At 38.2% G+C, this 24474-nt stretch overlaps 3 protein-coding genes across 5 annotated transcripts in view; all 3 read right to left on the reverse strand.

Annotated features, from left to right (window-relative positions):
• Nucleotides 1-20891, reverse strand: part of LOC115779839 (complement C3-like) — a 44129-nt gene extending 23238 nt beyond the window's left edge. Inside the window, exons 1-20 of one of the 3 annotated variants that reach the window (XM_030729084.1) lie at nt 20706-20891; nt 19767-19965; nt 19390-19552; nt 13147-13241; nt 12506-12594; nt 11619-11701; nt 11144-11231; nt 10908-11010; nt 10584-10704; nt 3261-3376; nt 2780-2926; nt 2430-2529; nt 2258-2352; nt 1956-2147; nt 1660-1815; nt 1308-1437; nt 1150-1218; nt 479-673; nt 270-390; nt 106-194 (exon numbers count right to left, since the gene is read on the reverse strand). In XM_030729084.1, the coding sequence (XP_030584944.1) occupies nt 106-194; nt 270-390; nt 479-673; nt 1150-1218; nt 1308-1437; nt 1660-1815; nt 1956-2147; nt 2258-2352; nt 2430-2529; nt 2780-2926; nt 3261-3376; nt 10584-10704; nt 10908-11010; nt 11144-11231; nt 11619-11701; nt 12506-12594; nt 13147-13241; nt 19390-19552; nt 19767-19965; nt 20706-20815 (2461 nt within the window). In that variant the 5' untranslated portion in view covers nt 20816-20891. Of the gene's footprint in view, nt 1-105; nt 195-269; nt 391-478; nt 674-1149; nt 1219-1307; nt 1438-1659; nt 1816-1955; nt 2148-2257; nt 2353-2429; nt 2530-2779; nt 2927-3260; nt 3377-10088; nt 10410-10583; nt 10705-10907; nt 11011-11143; nt 11232-11618; nt 11702-12505; nt 12595-12747; nt 12878-13146; nt 13242-19389; nt 19553-19766; nt 19966-20705 lie in introns of those variants that run through there. The other 2 variants (XM_030729900.1, XM_030730654.1) reach the window with 2 other exon arrangements.
• LOC115784000 (piggyBac transposable element-derived protein 3-like) lies at nt 4938-7491 on the reverse strand. Its single transcript, XM_030735419.1, has 4 exons — nt 7314-7491; nt 6904-7114; nt 6094-6792; nt 4938-6000 (listed from the first exon to the last, which is right to left on the reverse strand). The coding sequence occupies exons 1-4, from the start codon at nt 7354-7356 to the stop codon at nt 5175-5177; spliced, it is 1779 nt and encodes a 592-aa protein (XP_030591279.1). The 5' UTR covers nt 7357-7491; the 3' UTR covers nt 4938-5174.
• A 1540-nt stretch (nt 20892-22431) lies between the features above and the next one.
• The window catches only part of LOC115781666 (complement C3-like), a 101053-nt gene continuing 99010 nt past the window's right edge, over nt 22432-24474 (reverse strand). Inside the window, exon 43 of the mRNA XM_030731871.1 lies at nt 22432-23003. Coding sequence (XP_030587731.1) covers nt 22859-23003 — 145 coding nt within the window. The 3' untranslated portion in view covers nt 22432-22858. The remainder of the gene's footprint in view (nt 23004-24474) is intronic.

The raw sequence follows: 24474 nt of genomic DNA on the forward strand, positions 1-24474 counted from the left end.
AACACAAAAACAGAGAAAAAGAAGAGAAAAGGAGACTCCATAAGATGAACTGTAGGTTGGCTCTTTGGTTTATAGACAAGACAAATTATGTCAGTTGGTCCTCACCATGTGTTTTTGACAGACTAATACCAGTGATCTGCCAGGTTGTGATTGAGTCTTGCAGTGGAACATTTTTTGAAAGTGATGTTGTTTCACTGAAAAGAGAAGTGTCAACACTTTAAAAGATGAAACTATTATTATATGTCAATTATATATTTAAGCTCACTAACCAGTTAGAGTTCTGCTCAGGGCAAGCAGGCAGTTTGATATCAGACCACAGCCAACTTTCAGGGAACTTGGTTCGTGAAACAATTTCATTGGTGTCCACAAAACTGCTGTCATCGTCCTTACCTGAAGTTTTAAAATGTTAGCATTTTTATTACTTTATAGTGAAGGGTATGACTGTAACCATCTTCCATCCCTTATTTCTGTTTCTTACTGCGAGCCAGTTTGAGACCCCCCTCCTCCTTTTCAGCTCTTCTCTTTTCCATTTCCTTGCAGCAGTGCAGGTAGGCCTCAGCACAGGTTTTATCATCGATGATCCAACTGCGCCTCTCACAGGTATTTGAATCAGGGGTTTTCCGAATGCCATGCAAACAACACTCACGTTCCAGTTTGGTTTTATATTGATTCACTGTAGAGAAAGTGGTATATAGCAGAAAGCCAAAAAGTGAGACTCCTTTACACCCTAAGCTTTAAAAAATATTTAATCGCAGAGCTACGAAAAACTAATTATTGAAAATTAAACATTGAAATTACATTGGTAAAACTGCATGCAAGAAGAACAGAGCACACAGGAAAGTTGCAGATAGGGCAATTAAATAAATAAATAAATATATTTTATATATAAATATATATATTTTATATATAAATATATATATATATTAAATAAATAAATATATTAAATAAATAAAAATAGTTTTTAAAGTTAACACTACCTATCAATTTGCCTCAAATAAACTACAACTTAATTTTGAATATACACATAAATATATATTAATTTGAATATATATGAAAAATGCAAGGTTTAAAAAAGTTAACAATACAACAAGTTGTCTGGAAAGTCTGAACCATATGACAGAAGATAATGTATGTGACTGTTGATCTTACCTAAACTGGTTGTTGCATTCATCATATCAGTGGCCCTTTTTCTTCTGCTGGTGGTGGGACATTTCAGCTCTGGAAATGAACACAAACTAGACTTAAACAGTTCTGGTTGTATAAGAACAAAGGAATACAAGTGAAATCTGAGAATAAATTGCAGTCACCTTGTCTTTGAGGAGTTCCAGAAGCTGTGTTGGACTCAAAAAGCAGCCCAGCATCATAAAATACACTCATACCATCTTTTCCTCCACCTGGTGTGCAACCAGTGTCATACTTCTCCACTGTGTCCCAAACCTACAGTATGGAAGTCATACATACAGAGAAGCCAGGAGTCTAAGCTTAGGGTTCTGTTATGAGTGGGCTGGTAATTTTGCCTATGATTTTTGATCCAATCTTCTATCATATGTCCACCTATTTAAACTTGTGTTGTTAGTCCACTGCCATAAACCTGAAAACATCTGAGCCTTAAACTTCTCTCAGTTATTTTGAAAAGTAAAGAAAGGACAAAGGAATTACCTTTTTCTGGGTTAGACGGTGCTTACTGTTTAGGATGTAGACACCTTTGTCAACTGCAACCAATCCAACTGTGGCTTCTGGATCACCTGTGATTTTCAGTATAAATCTTTTACGAGGCTCAAAAACTTTGGAACCTCCTTCTGGTTCAAGCTTAAGCTGAAGGAAGATAGAAAAGTGGATTTATACTTGTTAAATCAACTAGTGTAGGTCTGAAAAATACTGATAACATAAACTGTGGCGCATAGCTGTATAACCTGCCCACTTAAACTCTGCTACATCATTATTATGTGTCTCACCGAACCCATGCAGGAATCTTCTACATCCACCCAGACAGAATCTGATACCACTTCATTATCATTTGGATGGTAGTAGGCGATGATGCGGAAAGATGGCAGCAAGTCTTTAGTAACAGTGATGATTATGGATATCATTATTTGACCACTTGTCCTATAGCGGCCATAATTCACAAGCTGCCCTCTGCTAAGGATCTAGAGGCAAAGAATTGAACATCAGCACTTATCTGATATGTATACATATTGTAGTACATGTGCTGCCAGAAGATAAATACATAATCATTAATGTGGAAAACATGTCTTACCAAGTATGTGATGTCTCGCTGCACATTTTCCTGCCCGGTGAGGTGGAGGTTTATTTTCATGTTTTGCCCGTGTTTTATCTCAGCTGTATCCACCCCTTTAGAAAAAAAACTGACTTAAGAAATGTGTTTTTTTCAGATGTCACTACCTCATTGATATTATTTAAGTATATACCTATGTGGATGTAACTGTTGCTTTGAGAAGTGTATGGGAGAGCAGTCATGGTGGCTGATGCTTGCCTTCCAAGTGAAAGTTGAGGATCATCGGTCTTTGCCTACAATAAAACAGACAGTCAAATAAGTAATAGAGTTCCCTGTCCCACATCCCTTCATTCAGTCTGTATACAGAGCTGGCATTCTTCAACCTGCATGAAATATTATATTGTTTTATGTGCAAAGGTTCTATTTAATTATGTCATAAGCCAGAATGCATTAACAACAGTGTAGATAGACAGAATGGTGATTATGAGACAAACAAATGACAGTTTAACAATAAAAGTGCATCTATTAAGTCTTATGACTTACTGTGATTGTCAATGGTTGACGATTATTCACTGTATTGATAGTAAGCCTCGCCATGCCATTAGCTGCGGTGACGCCTCGCACGTTACCTATATCAGTCACCACTGGAACACCTTGTGCAGGAGTGCCATCAGGATTCAAAACCTCAATCTGCAATTAAAAAACAAATCTTTAGTTGTTGTACATCTGAATAAAAAAAAAAATATGATTTTTGTCTTGAGAACTAACATTTTAAGTGGAACCTTAATCTGTCTTCTGTTGCCTGCAAACATCTGTAATAGATTTGTGTGTGTGTGTGTGTGTGTGTGTGTGTGTGTGTGTGTGTGTGTGTGTGTGTGTGTGTGTGTGTGTGTGTGCACGTGCGTATTCATATTTTTCAGGATGCGATCCAGTGAGCATTTAAAAGGTGAGCATTTATGTATCTCAAACCAATTGACCATACTTGTATTTTTATAAACATGCAAAAATAGGCAATTGACATTACCGCAACATCGAAGGACAATCCTGGTTTGAAATATCTGGACGTTTTCTTGAAGTGGATGGCGTAAGGTGATGTGACAATCTGAACACCTGTTAGCTCTGCCTCTGCCATTTCACTTCCTGTACAAGCAATTACATTAAATACATTATAAATGACTATTAGCACTTTAAACACACAATGAAGACATAAGTAAAGATTTCAGGTATACTGTAGTATATAAAGGCATTGTACAGGCTTTTAGTGCAGTATTTCAATAACTTTGGATGTGTTTAACGGTAGTGCCTCTTAGTATATTAATAGCAAATATGCTAGTATATTAATTTTGATTATTGTGCAAATAAATACAAAATGTGTAATACATTTAATATTATGCCATTAATGCTATGATCACAATAATTAAAAAAAATATAAAAAAGTAAAATTTTATATATTTAAAATATATATTTTTTAATATATATGGTTAATTGATATCTTCAAAACAATGTATAACTTTTTTTTAAGATATGCAATATAAAATACAGTGAGCATAATATATAATAGAATGTTGGCAGTATTTACCCACAATCAGAATATGAATAAGAGTATTTTTATTGTATGTTAGTTTGTTCATTAATGCACCACATTGCAGAAAATAAAAATATATGTGCAATAAATGTGATATTGTGATCAGTTTAAATATTAATTCACTTTTAATTGCACTTGTAGGAACAGTAAATCATAAGCTCTTTTTATGCTTAAAAATCCCAGCTCGCTCTATGGACGGTCTTTGTCCTCCAAGTTATGGTCCTCTACCAGAGGCCTGGGAGTTTGAGGGTCCTGTGCAGTATCTTAACTATTTCCAGGACTGCACTCTTCTGGACAGAGACCTCGGATGTCGTTCCTAGAATCTGCTGGAGCCATTCTCGCAGTTTGGGGGTCACTGCCCCGAGTGTTCCAATTACCACAAAAACCACCAAAAATTACCTTCACCTTCTGCATCCTTTCTAGCTCTTCTCTCAGCCCTTAGTATTTTTTTCGAGCTTCTGGTGTTCTTTCTTCTTGATGTTGCCTTCACTTATTGCAGCAATTATCACTACTGCTTTCTCACTTTGTTTATCCACTACTACTATGTCCAGTTGGTTAGCCATCACAAGTTTGTCTGTCTGTATCTGGAAGTCCCACAGTATGGAGCTAAATTGGGGCCATAAAGTTTGTTTGAAAAAAAAAAAAATTGAAACTGAAAAATTCTTTTGAACCCGAAAAAAAAGTTAAACAGGAAAAAAAAGTTTTGCAACTGAAAAAAAAAAAGTTTGAAAATGAAACAAAATTTGAAACTGAAAAAAAAAAAGATGTGAAACTGGAAAAAAAAAAAAAAAATTTTAAAAACTACTTTTCAGATTCAAGGTTTTTTTTTGCACTTTGAGATTTGTTTTTTTCGAGTTCAAACTTTTGGCCCTCTTTTGGCGTTGGGGCGGAGCCTCAGATGAGGGGGGTGTGGAATCATGACCTGACAGCTCAACACAGTGGCTGAACAACATAGTCCCAGCTGTTGCATTCAAGGACCGTGGGAACTGGAAAGGTCTTTAACGCATCATCGATATTCTATAACCTCCTGAGACCCAGAGAAAAAAAAGTTTTTGAATTTCAATTTTTTTTACACTACATGACTCTTTGGTGTGAAAAAACATCACTACAATTGAAAAAATTTCAAAACATGTTTTTATTTATTTTTTAGAGTATGTCCTTTGGAGAGGACATCGGGACTCTCTTGTGGCAAATATGAACACATTTCGAGGCATACATTTACCTCTGAACTCTGACAATCTTTAGTGCTGTAAATTTCAAATGGCTACACCATTCAAGCCAGTGGTTCAGATTTCCAGGGACCTCATTCAGCTTATCAAAAGCAAGCTGATTAGTGTAGTTTAATCAGGTGTGTTAGTTCTGTTTTGGTTTGTGGTAGTCCATAAAGCAGTTCTTCTTCTTTGAGATGCAGAGGTACATGTTGCATTTGATGCACTTTATGTAGGTTTTTCCAGTGCACCCTTCTGCTCTGCACCTGGAACTATTAGGATTGTCCATCATCTGTGGCAAATGGACAGCTCCATACTTTCTCACTTCCTTATCTGGCTGGGGCCTCCTTCTCTTCTGTGATGGAACGTACTCCTCATCATTCGACGCATCAGATTCAATTGGATTAGGTTGGCCTGACTGCCCCTGGGCAATCAGTTCCTCACCTAAGAGCAGTTTGAAGTCATGGTATTGGAGAGTTTTCTTCATAGGTCGTGCCAAAGCTTGGCTGTCTTCCTTATACTGTAACCAGGAGTTGGTGATAGCCAGATCGAAGAAGTGTAGGATTGTGCGTACAGTCCACTTCCTTGTGCGGTTAGCCATTCTATAAAAACTAAGCATTCTATCACACATATCAACCCCACCCATGTTGGTGTTGTACTCTGCCACCACTGCAGGTCTGGACACTTGAACATGCCTTTTGTCTTTCAGTGACCATCTGGTCCGGGTATCCTGGGGCTCTATTCCATGCACTGTTGATGCCATGAGTACAGGTTTATTGTCAACCCATTTTGTCACAGCCAGCTCAGGATGTTTCCTTGTCACCATTACAGAGGAGCCTCTTCCTTGTTTCAACAACTCTTTATCAGATGTAATGTTACAATCCTTTGGGAGTCTATTTTTCATCAATGTTCCACTTGCAGGCAGACCCATTTCTAGCAATTTATCCAGTAGTTTTATTGAGGTGAAATACCTAGACAGACAGACACAAACACAAAAAATAAAAAATAAGTGTCATTTGTTTACAGAGAATCATCATCAACAGCACCACAATTGACGTTTATACCTGTCAAAGTACAGGTGAGTTCCCCTGGGAATGGACTCAGTCAACCGAAGAACTGCATTTGCTCCTATTCCAAGTCCTGTGTCTCTGCCGACAAAGGTGTTTTTTCCTTGGTAGACTTCAAAATCCAATACAATTCCAGTTGGAGTAGCGAGAACAAACACCTTCAATCCGGTTGGATTTGGCTTGCCAGGAACGAATTGACGGACTGGACATCGACCAGTAAAGGGAATCATTTGTTCATCAATGGAAACATTTCCTGGCCTGGGTAGGTTTAGGCAACCTTGTTGCACCTTCTTCAAAAGTGGACTGACTCTCCAAAGCATATTGAGCTTCCTCTCTTCTTCAGTTACATCAAGATCATTAGTGATTTTCAAAGAACATCTGATCTTGAAAAAGCGATCCCTTGTCATCGACTCAGCAACTATTGGCACTCTTGTTTTTTTGGCCCAATACATTTTGATTTTTGGGTAACCAAGGCATGCCATGTACACTGAGACTCCAAACCAGGTCTTAATCTCCTCAGGTGTTGTATTCAGACTTGAGCCTGACACCTGAATCTGTCTCTGGTTTGTGCAAAAGGACATGTCCTCAAAAACTTTGTTGTCAATGTACTGCTCAAAGTATTTTGATGGTGGCCAGTCTACACGGTTTGGGGCAGTACAGACAACCTCTCCGGAGTCTTCCAGCACAGGCAGGAATCTTAAGAGACAGACAAATACATTAAATAATTATGTCCTCTAAAAGTGATAGTTCATCCAAAAAAATACTCTTATCTGTCTAAGCTTATCTACTCTTGTCTCAGAAGCCTACGTGTTAGTTTTGGTCCAAAGTGGGCGACGGGCCCGTGCATCCTCAACTTCACTCTCCTCTTCCTCACTTGATGCCTCATCCTCTGAACTCCCGACCTCAAAATCACCGTCAATCTGTCCCTCTTGGTCCTCCTCATCTGACAAATCTATGTCTGAGTCTCCATCAATAATCCTGTTTAGGATTTTCTCTGCCTCAGTCAGTGAGCTGATTTCTATTAAAACAGGTTAAAAAAATAAAAAGCAAATCCTGATGTCCTCTATGGAGGACACACATAAACAGGTTATGTTTTATCCCAACAAATAATTAAACTGCTCTGAAAATCCACCTAACTATTCCTTAGATGTTCATTTACTAGAAGCAATCTGAATATTAAACTCACAAAGCTCATAATTAGAAAATAATATACTTACCTTTCTTCTTTCGATAAAATGTGCTCACAGGGATGGCAGCCATTGTGAAGAATCAGAAAGAAAATTCCAGAAAAGCCCCACCCCCACACATGTCATATCATTGGAAAGCCCAGGATGTCCTCTCTAAGGACCAACAGGATTTAACACAGTGGCATGTAGAGTTTCAGAGTTATGAACAAAAAACCTATGTACTCCACAGAGGACAAAAATGCATTGCTGGGTCTCAGGAGGATATGTATGTGATTGGTTTTTGAAAGATAACATGCTTCACCGATACAAGCAGCTTATGAAAACATGACTCAAATCTCAGAGGAAAAAATATGATCTTGACAGATTTGCACAGCATTTTAAGGCCGTGTTGGAGATTTTCCATGCTCTCAAAGTAAAGCTGAAGCCTCGTCTTCATCTGCGGGCGCTAGCAGTGATCAGGTAATAAAAAGAGATGAAGAGAAAAAAAAAATCTGAAAGTGCAAAAAAAAAAAAAATTGAATCTGAAAAGTAGTTTTGAAATTTTTTTTTTCCAGTTTCTCATCTTTTTTTTCAGTTGCAAAACTTTTTTTTTCCTGTTTAAAATTTTTTTTCAGGTTCAAAATAATTTTTCAGCTTCAAATTTTTTTTTTCGAATAAAATTTATGGCACAAATTTATCAAGAATCAAGAATCAAGAATGCCTTTATTAGTCCCACAATGGGGAAATTGCAGTTAACAGAACACAACACAGACGGGGGGGACAGATGTCTGAGGTCATGCATCCGTTTCTCAACGGCGCTACCTTTAGCAGAAAGACAGAAAGAGATACACTGGGATAGGTAGGTTCAAAAAAATCATCTCATACTGTGTTCATAATGAACACCTTACGAGGTTCCAAAAAACACCTCAGCAAAAGCATATTGCACATATAAAGCCAGGATAGCAGTATGGTGGGTAGGGTCAGGGTCAGGAGGGAATGCAGACGGAGACGAGAGCTCCATACTGTCTGTCAGTCCAGCTTTGTCCAGCCATTGCTAGGATTTTTCTACAGTGTATCACAAAACTGAGTACACCCCTCACATTTCTGCAGATATTTAAGTATATCTTTTCATGGGACTACACTTACAAAATGACACTTTGACACAATGAAAAGTAGTCTGTGTGCAGCTTATATAACAGTGTGTTACGTCCCGTGGGCCTAGGGGACAAGGGAGCAACATACGCTTTAAAAATAGGAAAACACCACACAGCTAAAACCAGCCCAACACTCTCCAAACTGGAGACGCTACCTGTCCCAGTAAGGGGCTAAAAGCGAGAATAGCGCTAAACGGACACAACACTCAAAGAAAACCCATTTCTCCAGATCCCCAGACCACGTCTGTTGTCGGCCAACAGATAAGCCACCCTCCCACCAGGAGTAACACAACCCTCACACGAGCACTTGTCCGCTGCACCTGGCCCTCGCCACGCTTTTTCCTCTCACCCTTTTCACGTCTCGCATCCACCTCTTTATACCAGGTGTCCTTAATCGGTAGTGGACACACCTTGCGTTTGGCCAGGGCTGGGGTGAGAGAGAGAGAGACTGCGATCCCACGCACACCAACACAACACGGCACGCAGCCGTAACACAGTGTAAATTTATTCTTCCCTCAAAATAACTCAATATACAGCCATTAATGTCTAAACCAGCAGCAGCAACAGTGAGTACACCCCTAAGAGACTACACCTGTAAATGTCCAAATTGAGCACTGCTTGTCATTTCCCCTCCAAAATGTCATGTGACTCTTTAGTGTTACTAGGTCTCAGGTGTGCATTGGGAGCAGGTGTATTCAATTTTGTACTACAGCTCTCACACTCTCTCATACTGGTCACTGAAAGTTCCAACATGACACTTCATGGCAAAGAACTCTCTGAGGATCTTAAAAGACAAATTGTTGCGCTATATGTTATATAAGCTGCACACAGACTACTTTTCATTGTGTCAAAGTGTCATTTTTTCAGTGTTGTCCTATGAAAAGCTATACTTAAATATCTGCAGACATGTGAGGGGTGTACTCACTTTTGTGATACACTGTATATCAGCCACTTCTATCTGCTGGTAGTACATGCCATGCAGAGGCCTGTCCTTCCATGATGGTTCCTGTTCTTCCTCCTCAGGTTTCTGCTGCCTGAGGTACTCACTAAGCACCTGATCCTTTGTGGCCATCTTCCTGATGTATTCATGGATCTTCGTACTTTTCATCTAGGACAGTGGTTCTGACACTCACTAGTCCTCGGCCACCTTCCTTCTACTTAGCATACAGTCTCAGGGTGCTGGATTTGGGGTGAAACCCTCCATGCATGGTAAGGAGCTTTCTTGTCTTGACATCAGTGGCTTCTATTTCCTCCTTTGCCCAGCTTATTATCCCAGATGGGTATCTTACAACTCTATCTATCTATCTATCTATCTATCTATCTATCTATCTATCTATCTATCTATCTATCTATCTATCTATCTATCTATCTATCTATCTACCTATCTACCTACCTACCTACCTACCTACCTACCTACCTACCTACACACTGGGTCAGGAGTCCTGGTCTACAGCTCTAGCAACCAGGAGCTGGTACTTTGGTTTACTGGGGTTATTCCCAATGACTTTCTGAGCTGTGCTCATGTATTGATTCCTGTGCCTACTAAGCTTGGTTGCGATGATGCCTGAGGGAGAGGCAGGTAATCGGTCAGTCATTGGATGGTGTTGTACTCTATAGAAATCTTTGATGATATGTATTGCTCTGCCCTGTGTTAGTCAGTCTGGATGAGTACCTCCTATTAGCAGCCCCCTCATTTGTACTGCCAGGCATCCACGGAGTGCCGTTAGCTCCTTCAGTCAGTAGGCGCGTATCAAGTCAGATCCCAGTGCTATCCAGGTCTTCACTCCAGAGAATTGCTTTCGGATGTCTGCCTTTGTAATGCTGAATGGCTATTGCTCTGGGAGGTTGCTGTGGTCTCCTCTTAGGTCCACCAGCCACTTGGCATTGGTGTTGTGCAGAGGTAGGAAATAACAAAGTACAAGTACTTCGTCTTTGCCATGTCCACTGGCCCACATTGCATTGAGTTGCTGCCATGTGATTCGTTGATTAGATATTTTTGTTAACAAGCAGTCAAACAGTGGTACCTAACAAAGTGGCTGGTGGGTGAGTTTCTTCTTACACCCTAACACCAATTAAAGATTGTGTTGTGTTAGGTATACTACTATAATTATGCATAATTTTTGATATTTTTAATAACACTCACATGCTCTCTTCCTCCATTTCTTACCACTGTCTGTCAGCACACTGACAGCTGCAAATATAGAGCTCCCCACGAGGTTGTAGATGTTTTCAAAGGTCTGATTGATGTGCTCTTTCTTCAGTGTGATGCTTCCTATGCCATTCTCAATCTAAAGTGACATAAGGCATAATATTGGTGTTTTACTTTATCTGGATGTAAATATTGCAGCTCAAACCCAAGCAGAAAATATTTGTACTTGTCTTGGCATGTGTTTTAATGCATATGTGTGAAAGAAAAAATGTGTATGACAGAAAGAAACAAACATAAAGATGAAGTGAAGGCACACAACAATGAGAAAGTGTGGGTACGTACCGACACTTTTTGAAGTGAGGCAGTCAAACTTGTCTTTTGATCCTGATGTACAACTCCAAATATCCCATAAGCTGACCCATCCACCTCTTCACCAAACAGATAGCTAAAGCCAAAAAATGTTTATGCTTAAAATAGAAGCATAAAAAAACCCACCCTGGTATCTAAACATAAAGAAGCAGAAAAAATACTTCAAACAAGCACCTGCAGTCTACATACTATGTACAAATTTTACGTACGTTGCTTTGATGTTTATAGTGAGCTCGTCACTGTCCACATAGAAGAAGGGACTTTCACGCGTCAGTTTCACCTCAAAATTGGGCAGCACTGAAAAATTGATTACATTATATTGTCTTGTGAAAACAAAGCTAAATGAGAGTAAAATTATTATTGTACAGGTTTGTGGTGTTGTTTGGGGCATGGCTGCAGGGGAGAGGCAGGAAATGTGTAAAGTGTTAAGAGAAATACTGGTGGAATGCACTCAGCTTGTCTGTAGCATCTGTTGGGGACCCAACCTGAGGTCTAGTTTCACAAGGTTATAAAAATGTAAATAAGTACTATATCTATCTATCTATCTATCTATCTATCTATCTATCTATCTATCTATCTATCTATCTATCTATCTATCTATCTATCTATCTATCTATCTATCTATCTATCTATCTATCTATCTATCTATCTATTTAATCTATCTAATCTATCTATAAAACTTACCATAGTCCTTGACCTCAAATTCCGCAGAATAGCTCAACTGTGGTTTAGTGTGGAACCTTGCTGTCACTGTCCAGAGTCCAGTGCTTTGTGCAGACAGACAAACAAACATACACTGAGCCAGGATGTTTTTATTTACTGCTGGGATTTTGCAAGAATGATTTAGTAACATCACAACCTTGGATGAACTTGTGCCACAAATGTGACATGCAAACATTCAGTCTTAAGTGCACATACAGCAAGATTGCACTTACTTTTCAGTGAAGCAGCACATCTTGTTTGCAGATACTAAACTTAACTAGTTACACTAATTAGCTCTTAAATATAATAATAATACAAATTTTGTGGTAAAAACATCAGACAAAAGGAAAAAAATGGGGTTGTTAAATGGATTGTATACAATCAATAAAATTATACTGTGATGTTTGGTGAACTCTTGTACTTTTGTAAAATCATCCATGTCTAATATCCAATTGGTTTTTCTCTCTCTCTTTTTAAAAAAAAATAGTTTCTAAATGCTTTGTTCACTTCTTTGGTGCAGTATAACCATTTCTTACCGTTTCTTAATCTCATTGTACATCCTATATAATGACAATAAAGGCACTGCATTCTATTCATCATTAAGTCTCAAGGAAAAGTAAATGGATAAGCTACCTGTAAAAATCAAGAAATTCCCAACAAAAAGTATGGTATTACTAAGGCACAAAAGATGGCAAATTTGCTTAACATTACTTGTAAACATCAGCATTTTAATATGTATGTTAGCACTATGTTACTTATCTAAAAGCACATTTGCTATACCTCAACTAAGCCTTCCATTTAAAATTTATATACAAAACAAAGAAACAAAAACCATCAACAAATGCATGAAATAAACAAACATAAAATACCTGACTATTTCAGTAAGTTGAAAATGGCCAGAGTGGATCCCTGATTTCACAGAAACTGTATCAAGTCGGAAAATGATGCCTTCAGGGTTCTAAACAAGAAAAAAACAAAACAAAACACACACATACATATATATTTTCTTTTACCAAAAAAATCTAGGAAATACATTTTTACTTAAATGATTGTCATTTCTCTATAGCGTGTTTAGTGTGTTAGCCTGATCAGCTTCTTGATTGACACTTACTACCTCTTCTCTGTCTCGCTGCTGCCTTGTGCTATTTAACATACTGTACACTGAGAGGTGGGATGAGTGGGTTTCATAGCATATCAAGTTGAGTCTGTTAAGCTCAGGGCTTTGTAAATCTCAGTCATATCTGGATGTGAAAAAGAACAGATTTAATGTAATATAAATACAGACTCTACAAACCAACTAAATGTATTGACCAAATAACAATTTTAACCCTCCACCTAAATTAAAGTACATAGTTTAATTTCTCCTTGTTACTGACTGACGGTAGTGGTTTAGCTTCTATAGAAAAATGACAAATTGTTTTTATCTAAAAAGTAAGCTGTACAATATCACAGTTCTTCTTGGAAAAAAGATAAAAGATAAAGATGAAGATAAAAAGATAAAAAGCAATACCACAAATTGAATGGCAACAGAAGCATCACTTAAGGTGTAATTATTTCTCTCCACCGGTTCCATGTTAGGGGTCAGCGCAAATAGCCTGTAATGAACTGAAAGAAAGGTTATTCAATATAGACTTAACTCTGTGACTGTTTGACTTTTTCAGCTGCATAAAACATTAGTGAGTGTAATGTGTTACAAAGAAACAAAGCAACAAAAATGCATTAATGTAATCATGACACATTTTTTCTGTTATGCAGTACTGAATCCAAAAACACATTACAGCCACAAATATAGCATTGCTTGCGTTAAAAAGGTTCTTCAAAAGCAACTCCAATTCCCAAAAAGTTGGGGTGCTGTAGAAAAATATAAATAAACGCAGAACGCAAAGATTTGCAATCTCACAAATCCATATTTTAATCACAATAGAACATGGAAAACATACCAAACATTTACATTAAGAAAATGTGCAATTTAACAAAAGGTAATTTTGAATTTGATGGCAACAACATTTCTCAAAAAAGTTGGACAGGGCCATGTTTACTACTGTGTTAGCATCCTCCCTTATTTTAGCTAAAAAAAAAAAAGACTGGTAAATGAAGAAACCAACTGCTGGGCTTTTTGGAGAGGAATGTTGTCCCATTATTTGTCTGACAGAGGATTCTAGTTGCTAAACAGTCTTGGGCCTAATTTGTTGTAGTTTTTGTTTCATGATGCACCAAATGTTTTAAATAGTTGAACGGTCTGGACTACAGGCAGGTTTCTATTCTATTGTAATAAATGCACTTTGCAGTTTAGTATCACCTTGCTGAAACATGCATGCAAGGTCCTCTCCTGAAAAAGTCTGATATTGATAGTCTTCACAATTGTATATTAACCTAATTAACTGCAAAATGTTCCCCCCATCAGTTTCTTTTTTATTACCAATTACTTTCCCAACCTTTTGTTGCCCCCAAATAGTTTTCAAGGAGTAGTAAAGTAGTAAGAAGTAGAAAAGAAGTAGTAAAATGTCTTAGTACAGTATAAACATTTGATATGTTTCTATTTTTTATTGTGAATAAAATATGGGTTTATGAGATTTGCAAATTATTGCATTCTGTTTTTATTTACAGTTACATGTACATATTTACACTGTGGTTGTATCTGCATAAAGGCCAGAAGGAAAAAAAACAAAAAACGAACATCCTTATTTTTCCTTCACATTTGCTAAAATCATCTGACTTCATTTGTGTGCAGGTGTAAATGGTGGAGCAGTTTTTGAGGGGTGGAGATGTGGATATTATTTTATTTGGATGGGTGTTCTGGAACTGCAATTTTCATTGTATACTTGTGTACAATGACAATAAAGTTCAATCTAATCTAATCTAATGTTTGCACAAAGTAGTGATGAGCAGTCTATTTCTAATTATTTCTACTTTTCTATACTAGAATACCATCTAATGCTCTTTGTTTGGTTTTTTTCAACTTTGCTGTGGGCGTTGTATTAATACTTTAACACTAAAAGAAAAATCTTGTGCATGTTCTCATTAGGGTAGTGATTTGTGTTGGTATGTGCCTCATTATGTGACATTGCATCTCAGGCCATGTTAAAGAGTAATGTAAATGTGTTTTCAAAGTTCTCTGGGAAGAATTAGAAAATACAATATCTTAATTATTTTTTGAGCAGCAACCCCAACACTAGCACAGCAGAGAGGTTCCACCTGTTTGGTGGCGCTGTCACTTGGTGTTGGCTCTCACTGCGGTATTGTATCACTTCCTGTTCCTGTTTCAGAGCACAGTGTTTTGCTGTCTGTTAGCTGTTATATCTGTATAACTCGATTTATCTGGATAATAACATATTTTAGTGTAATCTTCACCTACTTTAAATAGCATACTCTTTGCTGAATCACCTGTATTCACATTATTCACTTTATTTGTTTTTAGAAATTCGCTAGCTTAGCTCAGCTAGTAGCTTAGCCCTTTGCCGACTCACTACCAGCATGGCTTCTTCTCCTGTCTCTCCTGCACTTTCCTACTCTGGGTGTCACATGTTTAGTTACTCCTCGGCCTCCTTTAGCAGTAACGGTACTTGTAATAAATGTAGTCTGTTTGTAGCTCTGGAGGCCAGACTTTCTGAATTGGAGACTCGGCTCAGCACCCTGGAAAATCCTGTATCTAGCCAGGCCCCTGTAGCGGGTGCGGACCATGGTAGCTTAGCCGCCGTTAGCCCCCCCCCCACCCCCCCCCCCAACAGATCCCGAGCAGCAGGGAAAACAGGCCAGCTGGGTGACGGTGAGGAGGAAGCGTAGTCCTAAGCAGAAGCCCCGGGTACACCACCAACCTGTTCACGTCTCTAACCGTTTTTCTCCACTCGGCGACACACCCGCCTAGGAACAAACTCTGGTTATTGGCGACTCTGCTTTGAGAAACGTGAAGCTAGAGACACCAGCGACCATAGTCAAATGTCTTCCAGGTGCCAGAGCAGGCGACATTCATGGAAATTTGAAACTGCTGGCTAAGGCTAATTGTAGATTTGGTAAGATTGTTATTCACGTCGGCAGTAATGACACCCGGTTACGCCAATCGGAGGTCACTAAAATTAATATTGACTCGGTGTGTATCTTTGCAAAAACAATGTTGGACTCTGTAGTTTTCTCTGGGCCCCTCCCCAATCAGACCAGGAGCGACATGTTTAGCCGCATATTCTCCTTGAATCGCTGGCTGTCTGAGTGGTGTCCAAAAAACAACGTGGGCTTCATAGATAATTGGCAAAGTTTCTGGGGAAAACCTGGTCTTGTTAGGAGAGACGGCATCCATCCCACTTTGGATGGAGCAGCTCTCATTTCTAGAAATCTGGCCAAATTTATTAACCCTAAAACCTGACTACCCAGGGTTGAGACCAGGAAGCAGAGTTGCAGTCTTACACGCCTCTCTGCAGCTTCTCTCCTCCTGCCATCCCCCCAAAACCCAATCCCCACAGAGTCGGTGCCTGCTCCCAGACCACCAAAAAACAAAGCTAAAATCAGCAAAAAGCTATTTAAGCATAAAAATTCAAAAACAATAAATAATACAGCTTCATCAACTGCACCAAAAAATAAAACAATTAAATGTGGATTATTAAACATTAGGTCTCTCTCTTCCAAGTCCCTATTAGTAAACGACTTAATAATTGATCAACGTATTGATTTGTTCTGCCTTACAGAAACCTGGTTACAGCAGGATGAATATGTTAGTTTAAATGAATCAACACCCCCGAGTCACAGTAACTGTCAGAATGCTCGAAGCACAGGTCGAGGAGGAGGATTAGCTGCAATCTTCAATTCCAGCTTATTAATTAATCAAAGACCCAGACAAAGTTTTAATTCTTTTGAAAGCCTGACTCTTAGTCTTGTCCATCCTAATTGGGAAAATCAAAAACATGTTTTATTTGTTATTATCTATCGTCCACCTGGTCCTTACTCAGAGTTTCTGTCTGATTTCTCAGACTTTTTATCTGATTTAGTGCTCAGTTCAGATAAAATCATTATAGTGGGTGATTTTAACATCCATGTAGATACTGAAAATGACAGCCTCAACACTGCATTTAATCTATTGTTAGATTCAATTGGCTTCTCTCAAAATGTAAAGGAGCCCACCCACCACTTTAATCAAATTCTGGATCTTGTCCTGACATATGGCATGGAAACTGAAGACTTAACAGTATTCCCTGAAAGCCCCCTCCTGTCTGATCATTTCTTAGTAACATTTACATTTACTTTAATGGATTACACAGCAGTGGGGAATAAGTTTTATTACAGTAGAAGTCTTTCTGGAAGTGCTGTAACTAAGTTTAAGGATCTAATTCCTTCATTGTTATGCTCTTCAGTGCCATGTGCCAACACAGTACAGAGCAGCTACCTAAACTCTGCTCCCAGTGAGGTCGATTATCTCGTCAGTAGTTTTACATCCTCACTGCGTACGACTTTGGATACTGTGGCTCCTCTGAAAAGGAAAGCTTCAAATCAGAAGTGCCTGACTCCGTGGTATAATTCACAAACGCACAGCTTAAAGCAGATAACCCGTAAGCTGGAGAGGGAATGGTGTCTCACTAAATTAGAAGATGCTCATTTAGCCTGGAAAAAGAGTTTGTTGCTCTATAAAAAAGCCCTCCGTAAAGCTAGGACATCTTACTATTCATCATTAATTGAAGAAAATAAGAACAACTCCAGGTTTCTTTTCAGCACTGTAGCCAGGCTGACAAAGAGTCAGAGCTCTGTAGAGCCGAGTATTCCTTTCACTTTAACTAGTAGTGACTTCATGGATTTCTTTACAAATAAAATTTTAGGCATTAGAGAAAAAATTATTCATAACCATCTCAAAGATTATTCTTCATGTTCCGCTGCTTTCAGCACTGCTGGTATTTGTTCGCTCCAATTGGTCTTTCAGAGATAACTTCAATAGTTACTTCCTCCAAACCAGCAACATGTTTATTAGATCCCATTCCTACTAGACTGTTCAAAGAAGTCTTTCCAATTATTCAATCTTCAATCTTAAAAATGATCAATCAGTCTTTATTAGTTGGCTATGTACCACAGATCTTCAAGGTGGCTGTTATTAAACCGCTACTTAAAAAGCCATCACTTGACCCATCTGTCTTAGCTAATTATAGGCCAATCTCCAACGAAACATGGTGTCAAACCAGATGCCTACTCTGGATGGCATTACTTTGGCCTCCAGTAACTGTGAGAAATCTTGGAGTCATTTTTGACCAGGATATGTCTTTCAATGCACATATTAAACAAATATGTAGGACCGCTTTTTTGCATTTGCACAATATTTCTAAAATTAGAAACATCCTTTCTCAGAGTGATGCTGAAAAGCTAATTCATGCATTTATTACTTCTAGGGTGGACTATTGTAATTCATTATTATCAGGCTGTCCTAAAAGCTCCCTGAAAAGCCTTCAGCTGATCCAAAATTCTGCAGATAGAGTACTGACAGGGACTAGAAAGAGAGAGCAGATTTCTCCCGTACTGGCTTCTCTTCATTGGCTCCCTGTTAAATCTAGAATAGAATTTAAAATCCTTCTCCTCACATACAAGGTCTTGAATAATCAGGCCCCATCTTATCTCAAAGACCTCATAGTATCATATCACCCCAACAGAGCACTTCGCTCTCAGACTGCTGGCTTACTTGTGGTTCCTAGGATACTTAAGAGTAGAATGGGAGGCAGAGCCTTCAGCTTTCAGGCGCCTCTTCTGTGGAACCAGCTTCCAGCTTGGATTCGGGAGACAGACACCCTCTCTATTTTTAAGATTAGGCTTAAAACTTTCCTTTTTGATCAAGCCTATAGTTAGGGCTGGATCAGGTGACCCTATAGGCCTAGGCTGCTGGGGGTTCACATAATGCACTGTTTCTTTTCATTCACCTTATTTACTTTGTTTATACTCCACTCTGCATTTAATCATTAATTGATATTAATCTCTGGCTCTCTTCCACAGCATGTCTTTTCTCTCCCCTGAGCCCAACCGGTCGCAGCAGATGACTGCCCCTCCCTGAGCCTGGTTCTGCTGGAGGTTTCTTCCTGTTAAAAGGGAGTTTTTCCTTCCCACTGTCACCAAATGCTGCTCATAGGGGGTCGTTTAGACTGTTGGGTTTTCTCTGTATTATTATAGGGTCTTTACCCACAATACAAAGCGCCTTGAGGCGACTGTTGTGATTTGGCGCTATATAAATAAAATTGAATTGAAACTGAATTGAACCTGTCCTTACAATTTTTTAATAGTGTCAATATTGGCTGGCCTGGTTTGAATATTTAATATATGTCTAAGATAATACTTAAAAATAATACTAAAAAAGACCCTGCATGTACTATACTGAAGGAAGACCACCTATTTTCAACAGATTTTCAATTACCTCTCGAGCTTTAATGAGAATTATTTATATACTGTACTTGTTCCCTAGAGCCTTGAGATGACGCTTGTTTTGATTTAGTACTATATAAATAAAATTGAATTGAAAATTGTTTTCACTGAGCCCACATCCAGAGACTCAAAGAACTTCTAGAGCAACATCTGGATTTTCCTTGTTCAAGCTATAAAGACCTGAACAATGCCCCTTTTCTCTCATCCTAAGCCACTGTTGGAACAAAACAAAAACAAGAAAATCCAACATAAACAGCTCAGACTAAACAAATTTAAACAGTTCTGATGTTCCTCTTTAAATTCAGAATGACTAACAAGATAGGCATTTTACCATCAATCCTACCACCTTTAGAAAAAGCTGTAGTATTGAACTCACCTTTGCTGTTGGGTGTGTAGAGGGTCTTGTCCGTCTGGATAAAGATGTATCCAGAGTGGAACAACACTTGGACAACTTTCTCCAGCTCCACATCAGGGAACCGAGCTTGCAGGTAAACATATTGCTTCCGTTGTGGAGCCCTACTTAAGTCTTCAGTGGGGATCTTAGACCAGTGTGAAGAAACAGTGCAATGCAATGTGCATAAGGTATAAGTGTTACAGCCACTTCAGAAAGTATTCACACACCTTTAATTTTTGCACACGTAAAATCTCGTTCTTTATCTTGCTGGTTGTAATTATGCAAAAATTGAGGGTTGATAGATCCAAAGCTTTAGAACTCAATTAACAGTAACACAGATTTCCATATGTCTACATTACCTTAATTTGTCCAAAGGTCTGAAATTTGTTTGCATTGGTGAGGTTCACAGATGTGGATACCAGCTTTCTGGATTTGGTTGGATAGCTCAGTATACTAATTTCAACTATTAAATCACTTTCACCAGTGCAGTCTTGACACTCCACAAAGATGTTTTGTGTTGTTCCTACCCCCAACAAGTTGGGGGCAGACATCACCTTCCTATGGCGCAATGGTGAGACAAAGATAAAAAACAAAACAGAGAGATTCTAAGAACAGACAACCACACTTTGACCACTGTTGTTTACCACTGACAAATATTCAGATTTACTTTTATTTGTTTTAACAGCTGACGGGATGTTCTGGTTTACAAAATTTGCCAGATTTTCTTCTGCCTCAACCTGGACTTTACACGTAATGAGTGATCCATTGATCATCTTGGCTAAGCTCCAGTCAATATAATATTTCATCACTATTCCCATCATTGTTTATGAAAGACAGAAAAAAAATGAGTCAACTAAAAAAAAACAAAACAACCCATGTTACTTCCAACAAAATGTTGATTTATGCAACAGAAACAGCTTCTTATTATGGAAGATTGAAAGTCTTTGATCTTATCAGGTTAACTGGAAAAGGAGGTAATCCCTGTTCTAGTTGTCTTTAGTTTTTGTCAACCGTTTAAGAACAGTTTCTGAAACGCTTTAAAACATCATGGACAGAGTTTGCAGACTAAGATAGCTTTTTGTTTGATATCTAAAAATCTACTGCAACACAACCTATCGTTACACTGAAGCAGTGTCCTACATTTGATATTGTGTTATGCAAATAAACAGATAAACAAATAAACAGAAAATATTAATAGTACCAGTGCCATAACATACAAGAAATTCATGCCATTATTGTAAAGAAAAACATTTATAAACCACAAACTCTTGTAAACTTGGAGTTTGGACTCTACTTACATTGGAGAGCCATCAGTCAGAGAAATTAAGGATAAGAAGGCCAGTGAGGCTGACAGCCAAACCCGAGTCCCGTATGCCCCCCTGCCCGAGCCCATATCTGCTCTTACCATACTACTCTACTGCATTTTAATCCATGTAATGCCCTCCTTCTGCACTTTGACTCTGACCTAGAACAGTTTGATCCAGTCCGTGTAGATTAGGTAAAAATCATTAGAAATGTTGAAAGCTTGAACCTTTCTTCCATTTAAAAACAGAACACACACCATCTGACCAATATAGTGACCAATACAGTAACTAACTAACTAGCTATTTGAGTACATTTAGCAACTCTCCATCTGGTGCAATCTGATCCTGGTGTTTGTCATTTTCCTTGGTGACTGTGTTTGGCTGGCCAATGCGTGAATGTAGTGAGAAGAACCACAACATTAGATCTCTAGTTTGGATTATAGTAGAGGGGACCCTGGATAACAATTGTTTGTCCTTTTTATAGGTTTCCACACACACACATCCACACCTATGGGCAATTTAGAGTAGCCAATTAACCTAACCCCAGTAACTGCATGTCTTTGGACTGTGGGAGGAAACCAGAGTACTCGGAGAAAACCCACACAGACATGGGGAGAACATGCAAACTCCACACAGGGAGACAGGGAGGGGCCTGGGCCAAGGTGGAATCAAACCCAGGTGTTCCAGATGGTATTCTAACTGTGAGGCAGCAGTGCTAACCACCGTGTCACTGTGGTGAGAATTTTTCTGCCTTACTTACATTTGTTTTATTAAAGAAAAAAAAACATGTTTATAACTTTTCTAAGTAATCCTAACCCAGAGGTGTGTTTCCTGAGAAAAGGAAACACACACACACATATTCATATTACAAGAGAGAGAGAAGTGATACTTGCAAGTAGCACTAAAAGGAGGCAATGAAGATTGTCAGGGAGATAGAGACAATGAGAGAGGAAGAAGTCAACAGGTGTCTCTGTGGGTGGACACGCCGAACATATCCTTATAAAAAACATTAAACAACTGGCTGCTGTTTAATCACTGATATTATAAATCTTTCAGTGAAGCTACAGTATTCTCCATTTAGAACTAGTTTGTGTACATGTATTCACACACTCCTGTATATCTAATTACTGAAGAAAAGAAAAAAAAGGCTGATCATCAAAATGAGTTGGTGAGGGCCCACCATCCATGTGTACCCAGGGGTCTCTAACTTAATGATTCCGGCATGCAGTAGATCAAACACTAACATGGACAAAATAACTCTTGTGCAGTATTATGTTCCATATTGTTAAATAACAATACACCTCATGTAAATAATCTAAGCTATGATTATATGGTCTTCTGTTTACCTTAAATACTTTATTTTATTAACTCACTATTGCTATCTTTTTTAATTATTTTTCACTACTTTTCTGTTTTAGGTGTGATTTTTTTTTTTAATGCCACTCCTTGCTGCTAAAAACACTCAAAATTTCTCTGGTGCGAATCTAATAAAGGATTAACTTATTACTATTTAAATATCATGGTTAACAGTGTCATAATGTGATGACCCTATTCTTGATTTAAAACAAAAACAGATGATTCACTGGGCTTTAACAAATTTCACTTTTGTTACCTTCTGTGGGTGGGCGGCAAACTACATAACTCACTGCATGAGTGCATCTGCATGAAAAGGAAATGTAAAACCAACAGGTAACAACTCACACAAAGAACCTTATTCGGATATTGAATTTATGTTTATTAATTGTTCCAGATAAAATACAGCAACACAATTCACTTTTGTTGACAAGGACAATATGTGCTAGTAAAATGATTTATTGCACTACCATCTAAATAGTTGCATTTGAAATTTTTACTTTTTTTTTGTTTGTTTATTGTGGTTACTGCACTGCTTTATACCACGAGACTTCTTTCCACACTAACCTTTATTTTCCCTTTAATTCAGCTTTAAATTACCACACATATGTGCATTTTAATTTACAGTTGTGTTGTAATATTAGGATTTCTGCATCCATATCAGAACCCAGTGTGACACAGGCATCCCATGCTCCTGGAAAATTTCTTGAACACATTTTGAATTATTAAAAATGTTTTAATTCTGAATACATTTTCCTTCAGGGTCATAGGTGTGGGCTAAGTAGTTCTCAGCTTCACTTTCTTGGACATCCATGGATTCTGTACACGCTGACCAGTTCTTCTATTCCCAAACAGGTTGATCGATATTCTCCAGTCTGGCACTCAGCAGGTGTGGGCCAGTACTCGATCCAAGTTCTCTCACCAAGCACATACTGGAATCTGAGCAAGGGAAAGTACAAAATAAATTGGGCCTTCACATAGGCAAGTATTCAAAACTCATAAATATCATATGAATAGTTTGCGTTGGATCACAAAGAAAACCCTGTGCAATCAGAGCTCTGCATTGCTTAACACTATGATCAGCAACATGATCACATTGTACTGAAACTTAATTTCATCATGCTTATTTGTTTGTTATTTATATCATACAGTGCAGAGGTGAAAGGATTGTTGTAAACTAGTTTTATTGTAATTAAAATCGGGTCATACAAACTAATTTATTTGAAGAACCAGGGTCTTAAACACTTTCCTAATGACAGAGTTGTAAAACCCAGATCTGATTAAGAATGAAGAAACTACGAATAAGTGGTTCTTTAAGGGTAAAGCTTTATGTTAATTAAAACAGTCTCCAAATTGTAGACCCATTTATTCAGCATATTCAGTGAGAAGTATGTGAAAATGTATTCATTTTCAAAAACAGTTTAATCTATAAAAGGGCGCCAAACTAAAGAAAACTCAACATAAAGTCTATTTGACCTCTTTCCTATTAACGAATGAAAGACACTGCAAAAAAACTTGGCACTCACACAAATGTCTATGTGAGAAATAACTGCAAAAAATTCTTCAGTGCGTCAGCCTGATCAGTTCTTTAGAATATCTCAGCATAAATTTTCTTCCAACATAAATGACCCCAACTTGTATTATATGGTGATGTTAGGCTCTCAAGCCTGTTGTAATAGTTCTGGGCACCATGTCGGTGGAAAATAGTCACCACAGTGTGCAAGAACAGCTTCAGTGTACATTGATTCTACAAGTCCGTGAACACTACTAGAAGGATGCAAAAACCATTCATACTGTGATAGCACAACACTATCTATTGATTTTCAGTTATGTTTCTCCTGTAAGGAGACCAAACCATGCTAAAAAAAAACAACTGTCCAGTTCATCGTCCCTTAATTGTGGGGTGAATCATTTAGGTTTTCACTTTAATTTGTCACAATGCCTATATTCTTCATTACTTCCTCATCTTACTGCTGTTTTTTTAACCACATCTAACAGAACTTGCAATGCAGGCATACCTGTTCAAGTATAGTTCAGGTAGGTATCTCACATTTTAAATGTTTTAGTATAAGTCTGAATTTGGAATTGCGCACTATACTACCAAATATATTCACTCACCCATCCAAATTATTGGATTTAGGTGCACACCGCCACTGGACTCTAGAGCAGTGCAGACGTGTTCTCTGACTGCATTTTCTCAAATGTAAAGTATGGTGGAGGGGGGATTATGGTGTTGGGTGTGTTTTCAGGAGTTAAATGGTAAATGGACTGGTTCTTAAATAGTGCTTTTCTACTCTATTTGGAGAACTCAAAGCATTTTATACAACATGCCTCATTCACCCATTCACACACTTTCATACAAGCACTTCTTTCTACAGCTAGGTGCTTTCTATCTAATATTCACACACAT

This window comes from Archocentrus centrarchus, chromosome 1, assembly GCF_007364275.1.
Source record: "Archocentrus centrarchus isolate MPI-CPG fArcCen1 chromosome 1, fArcCen1, whole genome shotgun sequence".
In the NCBI taxonomy this organism is placed as follows: Eukaryota; Metazoa; Chordata; class Actinopteri; order Cichliformes; family Cichlidae; genus Archocentrus; species Archocentrus centrarchus.

Bases quoted from the DNA above. Each gene is read 5' to 3' on its own strand.
- LOC115784000 (XM_030735419.1), bottom strand. From the start codon at position 7,356: ATGGCTGCCATCCCTGTGAGCACATTTTATCGAAAGAAGAAAG. The intron at 7,115-7,313 runs GTAAGTATATTA...CTGTTTTAATAG, and splicing joins ATTTTATCGAAAGAAGAAAG to AAATCAGCTCACTGACTGAG. The intron at 6,793-6,903 runs GTAGGCTTCTGA...CTGTCTCTTAAG, and splicing joins CTTTGGACCAAAACTAACAC to ATTCCTGCCTGTGCTGGAAG.